Source organism: Poeciliopsis prolifica, unplaced genomic scaffold, assembly GCF_027474105.1.
Source record: "Poeciliopsis prolifica strain line A6 unplaced genomic scaffold, Auburn_PproV2 SCAFFOLD030, whole genome shotgun sequence".
Classification (NCBI taxonomy): domain Eukaryota; kingdom Metazoa; phylum Chordata; class Actinopteri; order Cyprinodontiformes; family Poeciliidae; genus Poeciliopsis; species Poeciliopsis prolifica.
The window spans coordinates 2,205,170-2,223,839 of record NW_026562405.1 but is presented as its reverse complement, the minus strand read 5'-3'; the positions used below and the strand labels follow the sequence as shown (position 1 = coordinate 2,223,839).

The following is an 18,670-nucleotide window of genomic DNA, read 5'->3' as shown; positions in this document are numbered from 1 at the left end:
CTTAACGTTGTCATAACGACGCAGAGCGTCAAATCAACAGCAAACGTCCATCAGACATTTATTAAGATTTGACAAAACATTTGCTGGACGTTTCGTCATATGATCTATAATGTCTACCGAGTCAAAATAACTGATAAAAACATATTTTTCAACTTATGTTGTAGAATCATGTTAAAATAACCAAAGTCACAATAACAGCTTTGCTTTTATGTGTGTGTGTCTTTGTGTCATTTTTCTTCATTTTCGGTTCGTCCTAGCTGATTGTCCCATACCTGAACATGGAGAGTTCACAGTTCTCACAGAGGAATCCATTCTAAAACATCGTTTCCCTGATGGTACTGTGATCACACATGAGTGCAGACTTGGATATGAGAAAGTAAGTGGCACTGGGAAGATGACTTGCGTCAATGGGAAGTGGACCGAGCTAGACATCAAGTGCAGGCGTGAGTCCTGTCTAACTTGCAATTTACATCTGACAAAAACAGTTATCCAACATGCTTTACATTGTCATCTTCGCTCAAGATAATATCACACTGATGACTGTTGTTCCTTGTTGTTTTTGTTGTTTCTTTTTATCAAAGGGAAAGACTGTGGTCCCCCTGTACCACAACCACACATGATATTTAACCTCAGGCAAGGGACTCTGTATGGTGCACACGCATATATAACCTGTGAAAAAGGGTATATATGATTCCAAATATATAAACTATATAATCTGCTTCAATGTCATTGTTTTATCTCAGAAAATCAAGTTTATGCCCTGACTTTCAGTAACTCCATTAAGGGTTTCTTTACACTTAATAGTTTGGTAGACTCAGTTCAATTGTGGTGTAGAAAAGATAGTCAGTTACTGTAATTGTTTTCAGCTCTCTAGTTTGGTTTTCCGTTTTTTAAGCTTTTTTATATGTAGTATTTTATTTCCGCCACTAGGTGGCTCCTCAATCAATTTTTGTTCATAAATTTGAGTACTGAGTCGTTTTTGACATCAACGCAGACTTCGTTTATTACCTTTTTCTATTGTGTGTGCCCATTGAATGTATCACATCGGAAATTAACTGAGTTGAAATGAAGCCTCAAAGTAAATTCACACTGGAAGGCTCTTCAGCCTCACCTGCATCATCCAGTCACTGTGTCACATTCATAAGTCAGGAGCCTGTCAGCATCGAACAATGCCCCGTCACAGCCAATCACGATCAAGCTTCCTTGTATAAGGACCGTGATCGAAGGCAACGCCCGCTTTCCAGCCATGCTCAACCCACCTCCGCCCCTTCTCTCCAAAGCCTCCGACTCCTTCAGGCTTCCATCCTTTCCATCCGACCTCCCGCAGCAGAGTACGGTGATTTGAGATGAAGACATCTCAAATCAGCATTTCAAATGCTCATCTAAGCTTATTGCAATTCGCAGCACAATGTCTTTTGCTGGTGTACGAGCTCTAAAGAACTTTAAGTGATGTATTTCTAGGATTATGTCTCACTCCATTAAACTGCTGCATGAGGGAATCAAATTGAAATCATTGAAATGTTTCAGGGGTGCAAGATAGACACTTGAACCCCCTATAAGCCTGCCTGGATAAGCAGATATAGATGATGGATGTGAATATATGCTGTAGTTTTAAACAGAACTTTCTCCTTTTCTCTTTATCTTTAAAGAAGATTATAGCCTGTGTTATTTTGGGAAGAAAGAAAACCTCAAGCAAAAATATGTAAATCCCTCTGTTCAGTTCATTAAGTGAAACAACCGGTTATAATCCATGTTGCACCGTGATTCCAATACATCCCCACTGACAGATGGTGGTCAGCTCTGAGGCTCTATTGGCGAATTCAGTCCATCCTGGTTAAGTTGGGTATTTAGTGTGTTAAAGAGGCACAGGGTTGTCTGGATTCTGTCTTCAAACAATGACTGTGTGAATAAACAGAAAACATAAAATTAGTTGCAAAATTTTTTATATTAAATCTTACTGACAAGCTAATATTTTATTTATGGTTCATCAGATTCTGTCATTATTTATGACTTCTTTTGTGTTTATGCAGTTACACGGTCATGGGATGGGGCTACAGAATTTGCTTAGGCACACGGTGGGTTGGACATGGAAATTGTTCCAGTAAGTGTTTGAATTCTTTTTTTTCAACACAGTTGGCCAAAGCATTGTGTACCTGAAACAGAAATTCTCTTTTTCTCTTTTTCTCAGTTGTTAATTGTTCCAAACCCACCGAAGTGGAAAATGGTGAACATACATGGAGAACGCGCAAGACACCACATTATAATCAAACGATACATTTCTCGTGTCACAAAGGATACACCCTGATTGGGAATAAAACCATTAGGTGTACTCATACTGGCAGATATGATTCTAAGCAACCACAATGCATCGGTAAGTTCTGATGCTTTATTTCAGGCTTCACAGAAGATCTTTTGGCCAAGACAATATACAGTTTGCAAGTACGTTTGTGAATAATGTAAGCTGTCTTTCAACCACTTGTAAAATTGCTCATTGTCTAGCCCAGGGGTGTCAAACTCCAGTCCTTAAGGGCCGCTGTCCTGCAGTTTTTCGATGTGCCACAGGTACAAACCGCTGGAATGAAATGACTTAATTACCTCCTCCTTGTGTAGATCAGGTCTCCAGAGCCTTGCTAATGATCTAATTATTCTATTCAGGTGTGGTGCAGCAGAGGCACATCTAAAAGTTGCAGGACTCCGGCCCTCGAGGACTGGATGTTGACACCCCTGGTCTAGCCTATCATTTCACCACTGCACTGTATAAAACTGACAATGATTCATCCTGAGTTGGAAACCTATCTAAATGACTGACAGTTAGTTTTCATATATTTTTTGAACAAGTCTCGCTGGTATTCTAACATAATGAAAAAAGCAAACGATAGCATGAGTTAAAACACAAATTATCTTTATTTTTTTACTGTTTATTTTTTGAATGGGAACAAGTCTTAAGTATAGACAAATTATGAACAAAATGATTTATGGCCTAGCTAGTTTACAATGCATGTTCCCAGATTGGCTATTAACAACGTGTGTGGTCAGTGAAGAAAATATGGAGCAGTCCCCACAAAAGTTTGGAGGACCACAACCAGGTGACAAGACAGGGCTCGAGGCAAATGCGCATTGGCGCAGATGCACACTTGGGCCCAGTTCAAATTGTCAACAATAAACCTAGCTTAGAGAGAATTGTAAGTCGAGCAGTGATTACATAGGGAAGAAAATAGCTGACAATGTGATCTGATGTAATTTATAGGTTATAAAAATTATTAATAGGAAGTATGAAAATGTACAATTACTGCATGAGTCTTCATGGGGGGGCAGGTGGACTTTGTGGCAGGGTGGAGCGCCTCCCAATTGATAATGGGAGGTGAAAAATGCTAATCAATTTCTAGGCTCATGCATATTTTTTTCGCCCTAGCTTTTTGCCCCATACCTGACGTTGGAGTGAACATGATTCTCACAAAAGAATCCCTTCTAAAAGAGGATTTCCCATCAGGTACCGAGCTCAGATATGAGTGCATAATTGGATATAAGAATGTAAATGGAACTGGGATCATGACGTGCGATGATGGGAACTGGACCAAGCCAGATATCATCTGCCGCAGTGAGTCCTGTCTAAATTGCATTTTATATCTAAAAAACAGTTATCAACACGATTTTCAAGGTCATTTTTGGCTTATGTAGTCCTACACTGATATCTGCTCTTCTCTTTTATTTTTATTTTTGTTGTATTTTTATATCAAAGAGAAAGACTGTGGTCACCTTGAAGCACAGCCACATATGTTATATGACACCAGCCAGGGGACTCTATTTGGTGCAGCGGTTTATGTATCTTGTGTAAAAGGGTATGTATGATTCCAAATATTTAAATTCGATTATCTGCTTCAATGTCATTGTTTTGTCTCAGAAAATCAAGTGTATGCTTGACTTGCAAACTCGAAACAATCTTTTCACACCCGATAGTCTGCTTGGCTCAGTTCAAATGAGGACCAGAATTGCAACATTTGTTCCATTTTAACTGGTGTGGTTCGCTTTCATACTGTACTTTTTTAAACAATTCAAAGTAATTGAAAAACCTTTTCACCCCATTGCCTGTGGTGGCTTTGCAGACCTACTGAACAAATAACATGAAAAGCTGAGAAGACATGAGTGCATCTTTCTTCTTCACAAAATGTAAACAAAATGCGCTTCGAAGATTTCTCTTTTGTTTTTAGAAATAGACCAGGAGCCATTTTTTCCTTTTATTTTGGTTATATTTAACAATTGTGCCTTGCGCCATGGTTCCCTTCTTGCTTTTTAAATGATCACTAGTCCTCTTGCATCCACATACAAATTGTTCCAGATTTCACTTTAATCAAACTGACCTAGATTTTGAGGCAGCTCAGAGTTTGCTTTCTTGGTGTGTCTGGATGTGCATCACACTTCCCTATTTAAATAACCAATATAATTTAGAACATCAACAGCAGTTCATTTGACACAGGAATAGCGATGGAATATTTCTAATTTTGAAACAGAGTTTGCAAATGTGTTTGTTCCACCTGCGCTGACCCAACACAAACTGGCAACAGCATTGCTAAGCAGAAAACAGGAGAACAGGTACAAGTTTATTAAAATCACCACATGTGGAAGTGCAGGCATCTCTGATGTGTTCATTTTTACCATAATACCAACCAACAAGGAATTGTGTAGTCTAAAAAGATGGATATTTCATGTATTTGGTTTGCACCCAAGGCGAACTGTACGAGAATTTGTTTGAAAGCGGAGAACCTAAAAAATATTGTTCCAGATTTCACTTTAATCAAACTGAGACCTAGATTTTGAGGCCAATTTACTGCAAGTCAAGAGATCACCTCAAAAAATTAGTCTCAGTCTGGTTGTTTGGTTCACACCAGGATTTGCATGACCGTATTCACAGCTCCATAAAAGGTCTGGACCAACAGGGGAAACAAACTTTGATCTGTTTAAACCAGACCAAATGTGTTAGGTATGAATGTGCCCCAAATCATGAGGGACACTAACATGTTCATTGCTGCAATACCAGTATTTATGTAATATGCAGCAATTAAATTTTTGTCAGGATGTGCATCTAGATATGTCAGCACATTTAAAAATAAAAACATTAGAGATTTATTATCCTTAAAGTAAAATTTGTACAGATATATGTCAAAATAAAATGTAACATTAACTGAGTTGAATTTAGTTATATAATGTTTATGGAGCTGTTTATAATTTTTTCAGATTTAAGTTTTATAGAAATTTCTTGCGTTATTAGTTCAATTCAGTGCTTTTTTTAAATGTGTGAATATTCAGTAAAGAAAATCTGAGCTAATCACCTGATTTAAAATTCAAATATTTAATATATTATTAAAAATGACAACTTTTTTCACCGTGAGTAAAACATACCTGATTAGGGAGTATGAATGACCTTTTTGCAATGGTTGCTAAAGACAGGTGGAATAGGTTGAAGGACTGTTATTCTATCTCCAGTGCAATTTGCACATATTTTATGCAGTTGTTATGTGATTTATTATTAGGAGAGTTTACATTAAAACGATTTACAATCAATATTAATATCTCATATAAGTCTATTAATAATATTACCTACAATAAAAACATTGTTGAAAACTTATTTTTCATAATTGATTAACCGTTGACAGCTGCAGATAGGCACCAGCACCCATCCCGACCTTGATGGGATAAGGGTGTAAGACAAAAATGGATGGATGGATTAATGGTGGTATTATTTGATTGAAGAAAATTGCAATCCACATATTAGTAATCAATTAGTAACTCTTGGATTAATTGATAGTGCCACATCCACTACAGGGTCTTTTTCACTCTCCTAACCTTCCATCAATCTGCTGCATGAAACAAAGCAACTTAGGAGCATGCTTTGTTCCTTCCTCCCAGTCTTTATGTAAAACTGATGCAAACATATTTTTAGTCTGAACAATGACCTAATGGCAGTAGAAGCCTATGTTGACATTTTGTCTGAAACACACTGTTAAAATGCAGATATTTAACCAAATTGTTCTATTATGTGTTATGAATTAGCTCTTATAGGTAGCCCTTTAATCTTTTGTGAACTGCAGAAAAAAGTTTTTTTGTTTTTGTTGATTCATGAGAAGTTAGACATAACTTTTTTGTGAGTCAGTTATGTATTTCGTAATGGTTGTTAAACTAATGGCAAAAACTAAAAAGCTGCCTTTAATTATTTTATTTTTCAGTTATCTATCAAAATGTATTCTTTATTTGCCAGTTTAATATTGTTTTGGTTTAATAATTAGCTTTTTTCCTTCACTTTATGACATTGAGCAACATGTGTTATGTTTATGTCTCACTCCATTACAATGCTGCATGAGAGAAGCAAATTAACAGAACTATCCTGATTCTTTCTATCTATGTAAAATGGTGCAACAAAGGCAGCATGGAGAGATGTGCATCTATTCTGTGCAATTTTACTTTAAAGCAAAACAAAAGTTTTTCTTTCATAAAAAAGATTATATAGCCATCGCTATTTTGAGAAGGAATATAGCCTGCTATCTCCTTAAAGGTTGTTTTTTTTGCATCCCATCAGCAAACTATGACTCTGTGTGAAAGAGTAAATAGAAAATGTAAAATTAGTAGCATGATCTTTAATTATTAAATGTTATTCATCATCTGAACTCTTCTGATTGTCAAATAGATACTAACAGTCTTTATGACTTCTTTTGTTTTTATGCAGTTTCTGGCTCAATGGATCACGCGTCAAACATTGCGTTGACACAGGATGGTTTGGAACTGCAAATTGTGAAGGTAAATGTTGTTCAGTTTAAATTCTTCTCTTTTTTTCAACTAAAGTATTTTGTACCTGAAACAGCAATTTTCTTTTTCTTTTGCCAATTTTTGCAGTTGTTACTTGTCCCAAACCGACCAGAGTGGAAAATGGCAGACATTCTTGGATAAGTGGCCATAATCCACAATATCGAGAAACTATACATTACACATGTAACACAGGATACAACGTGGTTGGGAATAAAACCATTACATGTACTGAAACTGGTGGATATGATTCTGAGCCACCACGATGTGTCCGTAAGTTCTTGTGCTTTTTTTCAGGCTTCATAGAAGATCAGTTAGCTGAGACAAGATACAAAAAGCTTCCAAATAACACAAATCGTCTTTCCACTACTTGTAAATTAGCTCATTGTCCAGCCTATCATTTCACCACAGTATAAAAATGACATGATCCATCCTGAGATGGAAACCTAACAACATCATGATATCGGTTATTTTTCGCTCTGTTCAGTTTAAATTCTTCTTTTTTTTTCAACTAAAGTATTTTGTACTGAAAAGCAATTTTCTTTTTCTTTTGCCAATTTTTGCAGTTGTCACTTGTCCCAAACCGACCACAGTGGAAAATGGCAGACATTCTTGGAATAATGATCTTGAACCAGAATATCGACAAATTATACGTTTCACATGTAACACAGGATACAACTTGGTTGGGAATAAAACCATTACATGTACTGAAACTGGTGGATATGATTCTCAGCCACCACGATGTGTCAGTAAGGTCTTGTGCTTTTTTTCAGGCTTCATAGAAGATCAGTTAGCTGAGACAAGATACAAAAAGCTTCCAAATAACACAAATCGTCTTTCCACTACTTGTAAATTAGCTCATTGTCCAGCCTATCATTTCACCAAAGTATAAAACTGACAATGATCCATCCTGTGATGGAAACCTAACAATATCATGATTAACGGTTATTTTTCGCTCTGTTCAGTTTAAATTCTTCTCTTTTTTTCAACTAAAGTATTTTGTACCTGAAAAAGCAATTTTCTTTTTCTTTTTCCAATTTTTGCAGTTGTTACTTGTCCCAAACCGACCAACGTGGAAAATGGCAGACATTCTTGGAATAATGTCCATAAACCAGAATATCGACAAACCATACATTTCACATGTAACACAGGATACACCTTGTTTGGGAATAAAACCATTAGGTGTACTGAAACTGGTGAATATAATTCTCAGCCACCACGATGTGTCCGTAAGTTCTTGTGCTTTTATTCAGGCTTCATAGAAGATCAGTTAGCTGAGATAAGATACAAAAAGCTTGCAAATAACACAAATCGTCTTTCCACTACTTGTAAATTAGCTCATTGTCCAGCCTATCATTTCACCACAGTATAAAACTGACAATGATACATCCTGTGATGGAAACCTAACAACATCATGACTAACAGTTATTTTTTAATTTATCTCATAGTTTTTTTTTCAAATGTCATTAAATTTCTAACAATCAAAAAAGTAAAAGATGCTTTTTTTTCTGTATTGTTTTTTTTTTTTGAATGGGGACAAGTGTTAAGTATAAACAAATTATGAACACTATAACATTTATAGCTTTAGCTGTTTTGCAATGCATGTTCCCAGATGGGCCATTCACAACATATTTTTCCATAAAAGAGACACTTTCTTTTGTTCTTGCAGTGAAATTGTAAAAGAGGAGAAGTTAGAATCTTTTGTTGCAATATTTTCAATGATGTGCCGAAACTCCCCCCTCACACCCCAAAAAATATCCTGTGGTTTGTGATTGTTTATAGAATAGAGCTAAAAATCCCAACCACAATTCCAAGTGTATAGAATACAAGCATAATCCAAAAATCGATTATTATTCTGCGTATATTGTAATTTGTGACAAAATCACTGAAGTAAAATGTATATTTATATTAAGTTCTATGAAAATTATTGCCCCCTCTTTTGATAATGAGCATTAAATATATGTTAAAACTCCCTGACAATTTGGCTATAAATATCTAAAAAAGCAACAAATTGTAACATGATCAAAGTAATTTTAAGAACGAATGACAACACATAGACAAAAAAATGTGGCTGAGGAAAAAATCTATGAAATATTTTTTTCACCAGCCACTGTGAGCAATGGAGAACATGCTAAATTTCCTCCCCTGATTCCCAGGACGTCCAGTTAGGTTCATAGCTGGTGAAGAACTGACTTAATCAGATTTATAAATACAGACACCTTGCATGCCATTGTTTACATACAGAAATTTTGCGCTTACGCAAACATCATGTCCAAACATTTGACACTTTTTTGTGTTCAAACATAAGCTTCAACTAAATTGTTTCTTAAACATATTTTTTAGAATAATTTTTAAATTACCAAATACCACAACAACAGCTTTGCTTTTATGTTTGTGTGTTTGTGTGTGATTTTTCTTCATTTTTATTTTCTCATAGCTGACTGTCCCAAACCTCAACATGTACAGAACACAGTTCTCTCTGCTGAGTCCCTCCTAAAAAAGATTTTTCCAAGTGGTACTGTGATCAAATATCAGTGCATAATTGGATCTGATAAAATAAGTGGCACTGGGATCATTAGATGTGTCAATGGGAAGTGGACCAAACCAGATATCATCTGCAAGCGTGAGTCTTGTTTAACTTGCATTTTACATCTAACAGACTGCAAATTGTGAAGGTAAATGTTGATCAGTTTAAATTCTTCTCTTTTTTTTTCAACTAAAGTATTTTGTATCTGAAACAGCAATTTTTATTTTCTTTTGCCAATTTTTGCAGTTGTTACTTGTCCCAAACCAACCAGAGTGGAAAATGGCAGACATTCTTGGAATAATGATCTTGAACCAGAATATCGACAAACTATACGTTTCACATGTAACACAGGATACACCTTGGTTGGGAATGAAACCATTAGGTGTACTGAAACTGGTGGATATGATTCTCAGCCACCACGATGTGTCAGTAAGTTCTTGTGCTTTTATTCAGGCTTCACAGAAGATCAGTTAGCTGAGATAAGATACAAAAAGCTTCCAAATAACACAAATCTTCTTTCTACTACTTGTAAATTAGCTCATTGTCCAGCCTATCATTTCAACACAGTATAAGACTGACAATGATCCATCCTGAGATGGATCATTGTCAGTTTGATCCATCATGACTAACGGTTATTTTTTAATTTATCTCATAGGTTTTTGTCAAATGTCATTAAATTTCTAACGTGATGAAAAAAGGAAAAGATGCTTTTTTTCTGTATTGTTTTATTTTGAATAGGGACAAGAGTTAAGTATAACCAAATTATGAACACTATAACATTTATAGCTTTAGCTGGTTTGCAATGCATGTTCCCAGATGGGCCATTCACAGCATATTTTTCCATAAAAGAGACACTTACAATTTGTGTTATTTGCACAAATTGTACATACATAAAAGCTTTGCTTTTATGTATTTATGTGTTTGTCTGTAATTTTTCTTCATTTTTATTTCCTCCTAGGTGACTGTCCCAAACCTCAACATGTACAGAACACTGTTCTCTCTGCTGAGTCCCTCCGAAAAAGCATTTTTCCAATTGGTACTGTGATCAAATATCAGTGCATAGATGGGAGTGATCAAATAAGTGGCACTGGAATCATTAGATGTGTCAATGGGAAGTGGACCAAGTCAGATATCATCTGCAAGCGTGAGTCTTGTTTAACTTGCATTTTACATCTTACAAACAGTCATCCATCATGCCTTTCATGGTCATCTTGGCTCTTTGTAATCCTACAATAATGTCTACTTTTTTAAATTTTTTTTGGTTGTTTGTTTTGCTTTTGTTGTTTCTTTATATCAAAGGGTCAGACTGTGGTGTCCCAGAAGCAAAACCGCACATGTCATTTGATACCAGCCACGGTACTATAATTGGTGCAATGGCTACAGTAATCTGTGAAGAAGGGTGTGTATGATTCCAAGTATTCAAATTCCATTATTATCTGCTAAAATGTCATTGTGTTATCTCAGAAAATTAAGTGTATGTGGTGACTTGCATTAACTCAATTAAGGGTCTTTTCACACCTGATAGTCCAGTCGACTCAGTTCAATTGGGGACTGAAGAATGAAATTACAACATGTTTACATTTTAGCTGGTATGGTTCACTTTCACACTGCAAGGTGTTAAACAATCCAAAGTAATTGAAAAATCCTGCTCACCTACTTGCCTTTGGTGGTGTGGCAGTTGCATCAAGATCTACTGAAGAAAATAACATGAAAAGCTTAAAAGAAGACACAAGTGTGACTTTCTTCTTCACACAACATAAACAACCATGCACACACACACAGCTAGGGAGAATTTACCTGAATGTTGTTTTTGGTCTGTGGGAGGAAGCCGTAGAACCCGGTGAGAACCCATGCATGTACATTGAGAAAATGCAAACTCCATGCAGAAAGACGCCGTGCTGGGAATTGAACCCAGGACCTTCTTGCTGCAAGGCAACATTGCTACCAACTGCTCCACTGTGCAGCCCCTATGAAACTCTCTTAAAAAAAAAAAAAAGATTACAAAGTAAGCATTATTTTTGTTTGTTATTGTGCTTGTATTGTTCTGTGGGAGCAGTAATGAGAAAATGGAAGACATTCAAGACTACTGATAATACCGCTTGATTAGGGATCCAAGAAGGATCTCACTCCATGCATCAAAAATTCCAGATGGAAAATGGTAAATGGACTGAACATATACAGCTTTTCCAATCATTTTGACCACTTAAAGCGATTTACATTAGAGTTACATTCACCCATTTGCATTCATAAATGCTCACACATTTGTAAACCGATACACAGCCTGGAAAGCAATTTGTCAGTTATGTGCCTTGCCCAGGAGCACACCAACATGTGGCAGGGGATGCTGGACTTTAACCTTCCACCTTCCTATCACAGATGACTGCTCTACCTCCAGATTCACAGTCACCCCAAAGAAAATGGAGGGGGGGCAGAATGACCTGCAGAAGGATGGGTCTAGCGCAACAAAGGCTACTCTCAGTAACACACTAGACCACCAGGTACTCAGATCCTTTAGTCAAACGTTCCCCTGCTTAAGAAAGTACATATCCTGGCCCATCTGAAGATTACTAGAGAGCATTTGGATGTTCCACAACAGCATCGGGAGAATGTCACATGGTCAGATGAAACCAAAGTAGAACAATTTGGTATAAACTTGAGTTGTGTTTGGAGGAGAGTGAATGCTGAGTTGCATACAAAGAACACTATACCTGCTGTGAAGCATGGGGATGGCAACGTCATGCTTTGAAGCTGTTTTCTGCAACTGGACAAGGATGACTGATCTTTGTATATGAAAGAATGGGACCCTGTATCATGAGATTTTGTTTGCAAAACTTCTTCCATCAACAAGGGCATTGAAGATGAAACATAGGCTGATCTTTCAGCATGACAATGATCCCAAACACATGGCCAGGGAAACAAAGGGGTAGCTTCGTAAGAAGCATTTCTATCTGCAGATCTCAACCTCATAGCAAACCATTGAAGGGAGTTGAAAGTCTGTGTTGCCCAGCGAGAGCCCCAAAACATTCCTGCTCTAGAGGAGATATGCATGGAAGAATGGGCCAATATATCAGCAACAGTGTGTGAAAACTCCCTTACAACATTGCTATAAAGATTTTAAATAACCAACACATTATGACCTGATTTATGTCATTTTAAACTATTTCTGAGGCTTTTGAACTGTAATACTCCATGAGAGACACTTACATCCAATGTAGAAAAAATGGAATGTGATGTAGGTTCTCTGAAATAGCTCAGCGATGATGTTGCACACAGGGAGAAAAAGTGCTGGTGAAATGTTTGTGTGGATTAGTAAAATTTGAGATTAAATAGAAAATTGATGAGTTGAACTGAGTAATGAGCTGTTTATACATTTTTTCACAGCAGCGTTTTATACAAATTTCAAGCTTCATGATTTCAGTTCAGTTGTTTTTATATGTGAATGTTCAGTAAAAATAAATCTGAGTTAATCAACTGTTACATTCTGATATTTAACATAAAATGACTACTTTCTTCACACTTAATGGAGCATACCTTGTGTAAGAGTGGTAACTTCACTGTTTCTCAAGGGTGCTAAAGGTAGGTGAACTCAGCTGAGGAACTATTATTTTATCTCCAGTGCCATTCTACCAGTTGTTATATAATTTCTTGTTATAAGAGCTGAGGTTAGTTTGTAATTATTTATAGTCCATGTAAGTCTATCAATATTAATACAATAATATTTAAAAACTTATGTTTCATGTGTTGTTATTATTTCGACTACAGTATTTTATTTCAGAAAATTCCGATCCACACATCAATAATCGTATAGTAACTCTTTTCTTGTATTGATTGATGCTGCCACAGCCACCACTGAGAGGTTTTTCACTCTCCTTCCATCTAACTGCTGCATGAGAAAAGCAACTTATTTATGTTGTCCCCCCTATTTTCATATAATGCTGATCAAAACAAAATAATCTTGTGCTCTTTTTTTTTGGCAGAAAACTTGTTAAAACGCTAATATTACCTCAAATTTTCCTATGTTGTGTTATTAATTAGCACTTATGGGTAATCCTTTATTCTTTTACAGCTTTTCCCCCAGTGTATTATAACCTGTGCGGCCTGCCAGGCTTTACTTTTACTCATTTTAATTGTATTTTTTTTATTTGTTGCTTGTAAGACTATTGCTGTTGGTGTAAATAGCATTTCACTGGTGATATCTTCCTGTAACATTTCATATTTTTAAATTTTCTGTCAGCTTAACATCCTCTTACACAAAAACACGATTGACCGCCTGGGTGCCCCTACCACTGGGCTCTGATGTTTTCTGGTGGAAACCCTGCTTTGTCAACTGCAGAAGTGTTTTTTTATTAGTTTTTTCCTCCCCTTTATGACATTGAGCAACATGCTATGAGTAGGTGTGTGTATGTGCTGTACAATTATTCTTTAAAACAGAAAACTTGCGCTTTTATAAAATTTATATAGCCAGTGTTAGTTTGGGAAGAAATATAGCCTACATCCTCCTGAAAACACGGGGCGTTTGGATCCTGTCAGCAAACTATGACTCCAAAAGAGTAAATAGAAAATTTACCATAATCTTTAATTATTAAATCTGACTCACGAACTAAACTTTTTTTTTCATGGCTCAACAGATTGTATCAGTCTTTAAGACTTCCTTTGTCTTTATGCAGCTACCGGGTCAGTGGAGCAAGCTCCAAAATATGCGCGGACGAAGGATGGTTTGGAATCGCAGACTGTATCCGTAAGTGTTGATCAGTTTGAAATATTCTCTCTTTTCTCAACACAGTTTACTGAAGCACTTTGTGCCTGGAATGGAAGGATGGAGGTAAATTGCTTCTACAATTATGTACTGTTTTGGTTTTCATTCATTTGAAATTTTGCTAATTGTATTATTATTATTTTTGCTAAACGTAATTTTATTTGATCTTTTTTTATCTGCCTGCGATGTTGTTTTTATTGTGAAGCACTTTGTTCTGCTGAGGCTGTTAAAAATGAGCAATAAAAATAAACTTTGACTTTGATTGAAACAGCAATTTTTTTTTCTTTTGCCAATTTTTCCAGCTCTTACTTGTTCCAAACCGATCAAAGTGGAAAATGGCGAACATTCTTGGAATAGTGACCGTGAACCAGAATATCTGCAAAGTATACATTTCACATGTGACGCAGGATACACCTTGTTTGGGAATGAAACCATTATGTGTACTGAAAGTGCTGAATATGATTCTGAGCAACCACGATGTGTCCGTAAGTTCTTGTGCTTTTTTTCAGGCTTGATAGAAGATCAGTTAGCTGAGACAAGATACAAAAGCTTCAAACACATAAACACAAATCTTCTCTCCACTACTTGTAAATTAGCTCATTGTCCCACCTATCATTTCACCACTGTATAAAACTAACAATAATCCATCCTGAGATGAAACCCTTAATGCAACATGGCTAATGGTTAATTGTTATTAATTTTACAGGTTTTTGAACAAGTGTCATCAGAATTCTAACATAATCAAAAAGCAAACCATAGCATGAGTTGAAATTTGAGTTCTCTGTCTTTATTGTTTATTTGAATGGGAATAAGTGTCAAGAATAAACAAATTATGAGTGATATAATATTTACATCCCTAGCTCGTTCATAATGCACGTTCCCAGATGGGCCTTTACCTACATATTCTTCCGTAAATGAAACAAACTTACTCTTGTTCTTGCAGTGAAATTGTAAAAGAAGAGAAATTAAAATGTCTTGTTACAATATTTTCAATAATGTGCCTCAGAGTTGTGGTTTTATATATAAAAGACAACTACGAAGTTCAACCACAAATCAATGTATGTACAATAAAAGCACAAATCTCACCATAGTTTATCATTGTGTTTATATTATACTTTGTGACACATTCATTAGAGGATAATAATATACACTGTATTTCCAGCCTTTTGTAGATTTCACACCGAACTAATAAGAAGCATCAAATATACTTTGAAACTCCCAGACAACATGTCTATGAAGAACTAAAAAAGCAACATATTATGACTTGTTCTTAGTTATTTTATGATGAGATGACAACATCTCTGATATTTATCAATCTGGAAAAAATTGTCAAGCTATTTCTGAAGCTTTTAGGTTCCCGTTAAGCACAATGAGAGCCACTTAACATAGAATGTGGTAAGAAAACAGTGGCTTGTGAAATGTTTGTGTCGACAATGAAAAGTTTTCTTTACCAGCCCATGTGGCCAGTTAAAAAAAAAAAAAAATCCATCCCTGATTCTTCAGAAATGAATCCTCAGAGAGGGTTCATAGAAATGCTGGTAAAGATCAACCTGCTCTGTAATCATACAATGAGTTGAAATGCAGCCATACAATTTGAGTGAAAGATGGTGTATGCAGAACAATCCCCACAAATATTTGTATGTCCCCAAGAAGGCACACACTTGGCCCCAGTTCAAATTGTCAACAATAATCCTAGCTTTAGAAGAACTGAAAGTAGAGGAGTGATCACCAAGGTTAGGAAATGGTTGACAACATGATCTCAAGTTATTTAGTTGAACAAAATTTATAAAATCAACAATTACTATATAAGTCGTTATGGGGCCTTGGTGGTCTTGTTGGTAGGCTCCAGCTACACAACCCCCCCCAAGACCAATAAGGGTAAAATCTGGCGCTGGTTGTAACACAAAAAACCAACAGTTGTCTGTAGCAAAATGTGGATAATTTATTTACAGTGCAGGTAAGTCAACTAAAACAAAGAACAGAACACAGGGAAGTATTTATCTTCAGGGTCTCCAAGGCCAAAAAAACAAAACACCCCCCCTGTCGAGCTAAAAAAATTAAAAAGAACTTTCTAATGGTAAATAGAAGAAAAGAAAGTACAAAACCTGAACTCCCTGACTAGCCATCAAAACAGGAGAAAAATGGTTGAACACAAATGGCAGAGAACCCCTACCAACTTCCACTGTGAAAAAAAACAACAACAACAACAACAGGGTTTTGGTTAGACACACACTTCAAAAGGCTCACAGCCAAAATCACTCAGTCACCAGTCAAAGTGTCAGATCAGGTCAAGGCCCAAACAAGAAGGGATCCAACACTGGTTGTATGAAGCTCTTTATGGAGTGGCTGATGAGCTCCAACACATTCCACCTGTGCATCTGAAACACAGAGAGAGAGAGGACTCTCTTATGAAGAGAGCCCCTAGAGGTCAGTGACCGTAACACACTCCCCCACAAAATCCTACATAAACATTTCTTCAACTACAATACCACAGTGAGATAAGCAACATTATATCCTGGATAGTACATCAGCTATCACATTGTCCACCCCCTTCTTATGCCTAATGTCTAGGTTGTATTCTTGGGCCAATAAAGCCCAGCGCATTAACCGCTGGTTGTGGTTATACATACGGTTCAGGAAAACCAATGGATTATGGTCTGTATAGACTATCACAGTTGGGTAATGGCAGATGAAATGCTGCTCAACTACAAGGCTCATGCAAGATTTATATTTCCTCCTAGGTAATTGCCCCATACCTGAAAGTGTGGAGAACATGGTTCTCACGAATGAATCCCTCCTAAGAGAGGATTTCCCAGATGGTACCAAAGTTACATATGAGTGTGCCAATGGATTTGAAAAAGAAAGTGGCTCTGAGATCATAACCTGCATTGATGGGACTTGGACTGAACCAGATCTAATCTGCAAGAGTGAGTCCTTGAATATGAAAGTTATTTTACCCTAACCTGTTGATCATTTGTCAAAATGTGCCTTGCTAACATATTTTAGAGGAGATAAGTTTTGCATAGAACGTTGCAAGATAGGTAATTACTAAGAGCTAAACCTAAAAACAAATGGATGGTGGATGAATGACAGTTATAGATAAAGTGTGTTGTTCATGCCAAATTAAAATTAGCTTCACATTGCATATTTAGAATATGTTAAAATGCAGAAGACATGAACTCAGGAGGATTGCGGCTGAATCCTTTGTCACAGAATAGACCACAGAAGGCAAAATTACAACAATAAGTATTTCATTTACTCCTGCAACAAAACAATGTATAGAATACTGTCGTTGCCGCGACACCCTCCAACCCCCTTCCTTCACTCTCTACTCTCTCAGTCACTACTTCCTCTTCTGAGAGGGGAGATGTTCTACCAGCTCTCCATCTAACGGGTGAATTGAGTTTCCCAAATCTGCTGGGATTTACCCTATCCAGAACTGAAGTAAACTCTGTTTAAGCTGGTTTCGAGAAAGGATTCGTCTGATTTCTACGACCTACATCCAGATGTCTCACCCTTCTTCCCCCTGTGAATTTGCCAGACTGAGCAGCCTACAGCCAACTAGTTTCACAGAGGACATCTGTTAACGGTCGCTCCTTCTCTTTTTTTATAACTTGCACTTGTTACTGAATCAGGTTGGTTTTAGTGACTCAGGCGAGTCCCAAGGATGTTGTTTTAAATTTGGGCTAAAGCAACCTATAAAACATTACCCACTTTTCTTCCCCAGAATCAAATGTCATAGCTATTTTACTACCATCAAAGATCTTTGAGGTGACTCATTAATTGAATGTCTTTTAGATATTCTTTATGCTAAATATTTTATTAGTAAAGCAATTTTGCAAGGGTCAGTACAGCTTAATTAAGTAGCATATAATCAAATAAGTACAATCAATCATCTAGCCTATCTTTCCCTAACACTGATACTAAGAACTAAAAAGGGAACCTTTGAGAGAGACAGACAGACTTTGGTGTTTCGAATCCCAGAACTGGCTCGATGAAGAAGAAGATGTGTCAGCAGGAGGAGGTGGTTGAGCGATGAAGGCAGGGATCTCTGTGGATCTGATGAGCTGTTATCTCTGCATCGATGGTGAGGTCACACAGGACTTGGATCTTTTTCTTTGCCTTGGTCTTCATCTTTTCCTTTGGGGTCTTCATCTTTGTCTTTGGGGTCTGAACCCAGCTGATGAGAGAAGTGCGATTTGAAGCCACATGTTGCTGATGGGTTGGTCCCCATGTGCAGGACAGTCTTCAGCTCTGTGGCCCCGTCTTCAGCTGCAGAGTTCTTTGTCCATCTTGGTCTTGGCCCGAAGCTGCCTGGAGGATCCAACCAAAGATTCCTCTTTTGCTCTCCCCTTATATTGGGTTTATACCCGCTTTCGGTGCATTTGCATTGGCTAACACTGTTGCTGTGCTTGTTTTATTGGTTAACTGTTTGGACAGATGAACTCATTTCATCTGTTCACTGGTCAGAACAAAAGGTCTTAGAGGTCTTACAGACCTTTTGTCCTGATATTTTGGCTAATGTCTCAGGGTTGCTCAACGTTCCTCCCATGTCTTTTCTCTGACACGTTTAAGTTGTTCAACAATCTATG

At 36.9% G+C, this 18,670-nt stretch overlaps 2 protein-coding genes across 3 annotated transcripts in view; both read left to right on the top strand.

Moving 5' to 3' along the window:
* Positions 1–18,670, top strand: part of LOC129372661 (complement receptor type 2-like) — a 64,457-nt gene that overhangs the window by 418 nt on the left and 45,369 nt on the right. The gene's annotated exons all lie outside the window — the stretch shown is intronic.
* On the top strand, positions 289–17,804 carry LOC129372764 (sushi, von Willebrand factor type A, EGF and pentraxin domain-containing protein 1-like). Of its 2 annotated transcripts, XM_055050262.1 has the most exons (19): positions 289–376; positions 582–633; positions 2,031–2,101; positions 2,189–2,371; positions 3,413–3,598; positions 3,740–3,839; positions 6,719–6,789; positions 6,886–7,068; positions 7,362–7,544; positions 7,842–8,024; positions 9,233–9,418; positions 9,569–9,751; positions 10,281–10,466; positions 10,622–10,721; positions 13,990–14,060; positions 14,381–14,563; positions 16,820–17,005; positions 17,419–17,522; positions 17,620–17,804. In XM_055050262.1, the coding sequence occupies exons 2-19, from the start codon at positions 617–619 to the stop codon at positions 17,641–17,643; spliced, it is 2,400 nt and encodes a 799-aa protein (XP_054906237.1). In that variant the 5' UTR covers positions 289–376; positions 582–616; the 3' UTR covers positions 17,644–17,804. The 2 variants fall into 2 exon arrangements, with proteins under 2 accessions (XP_054906237.1, XP_054906238.1); XM_055050263.1 differs by lacking the exon at positions 582–633 and having other exon boundaries at positions 353–443; positions 17,620–17,803.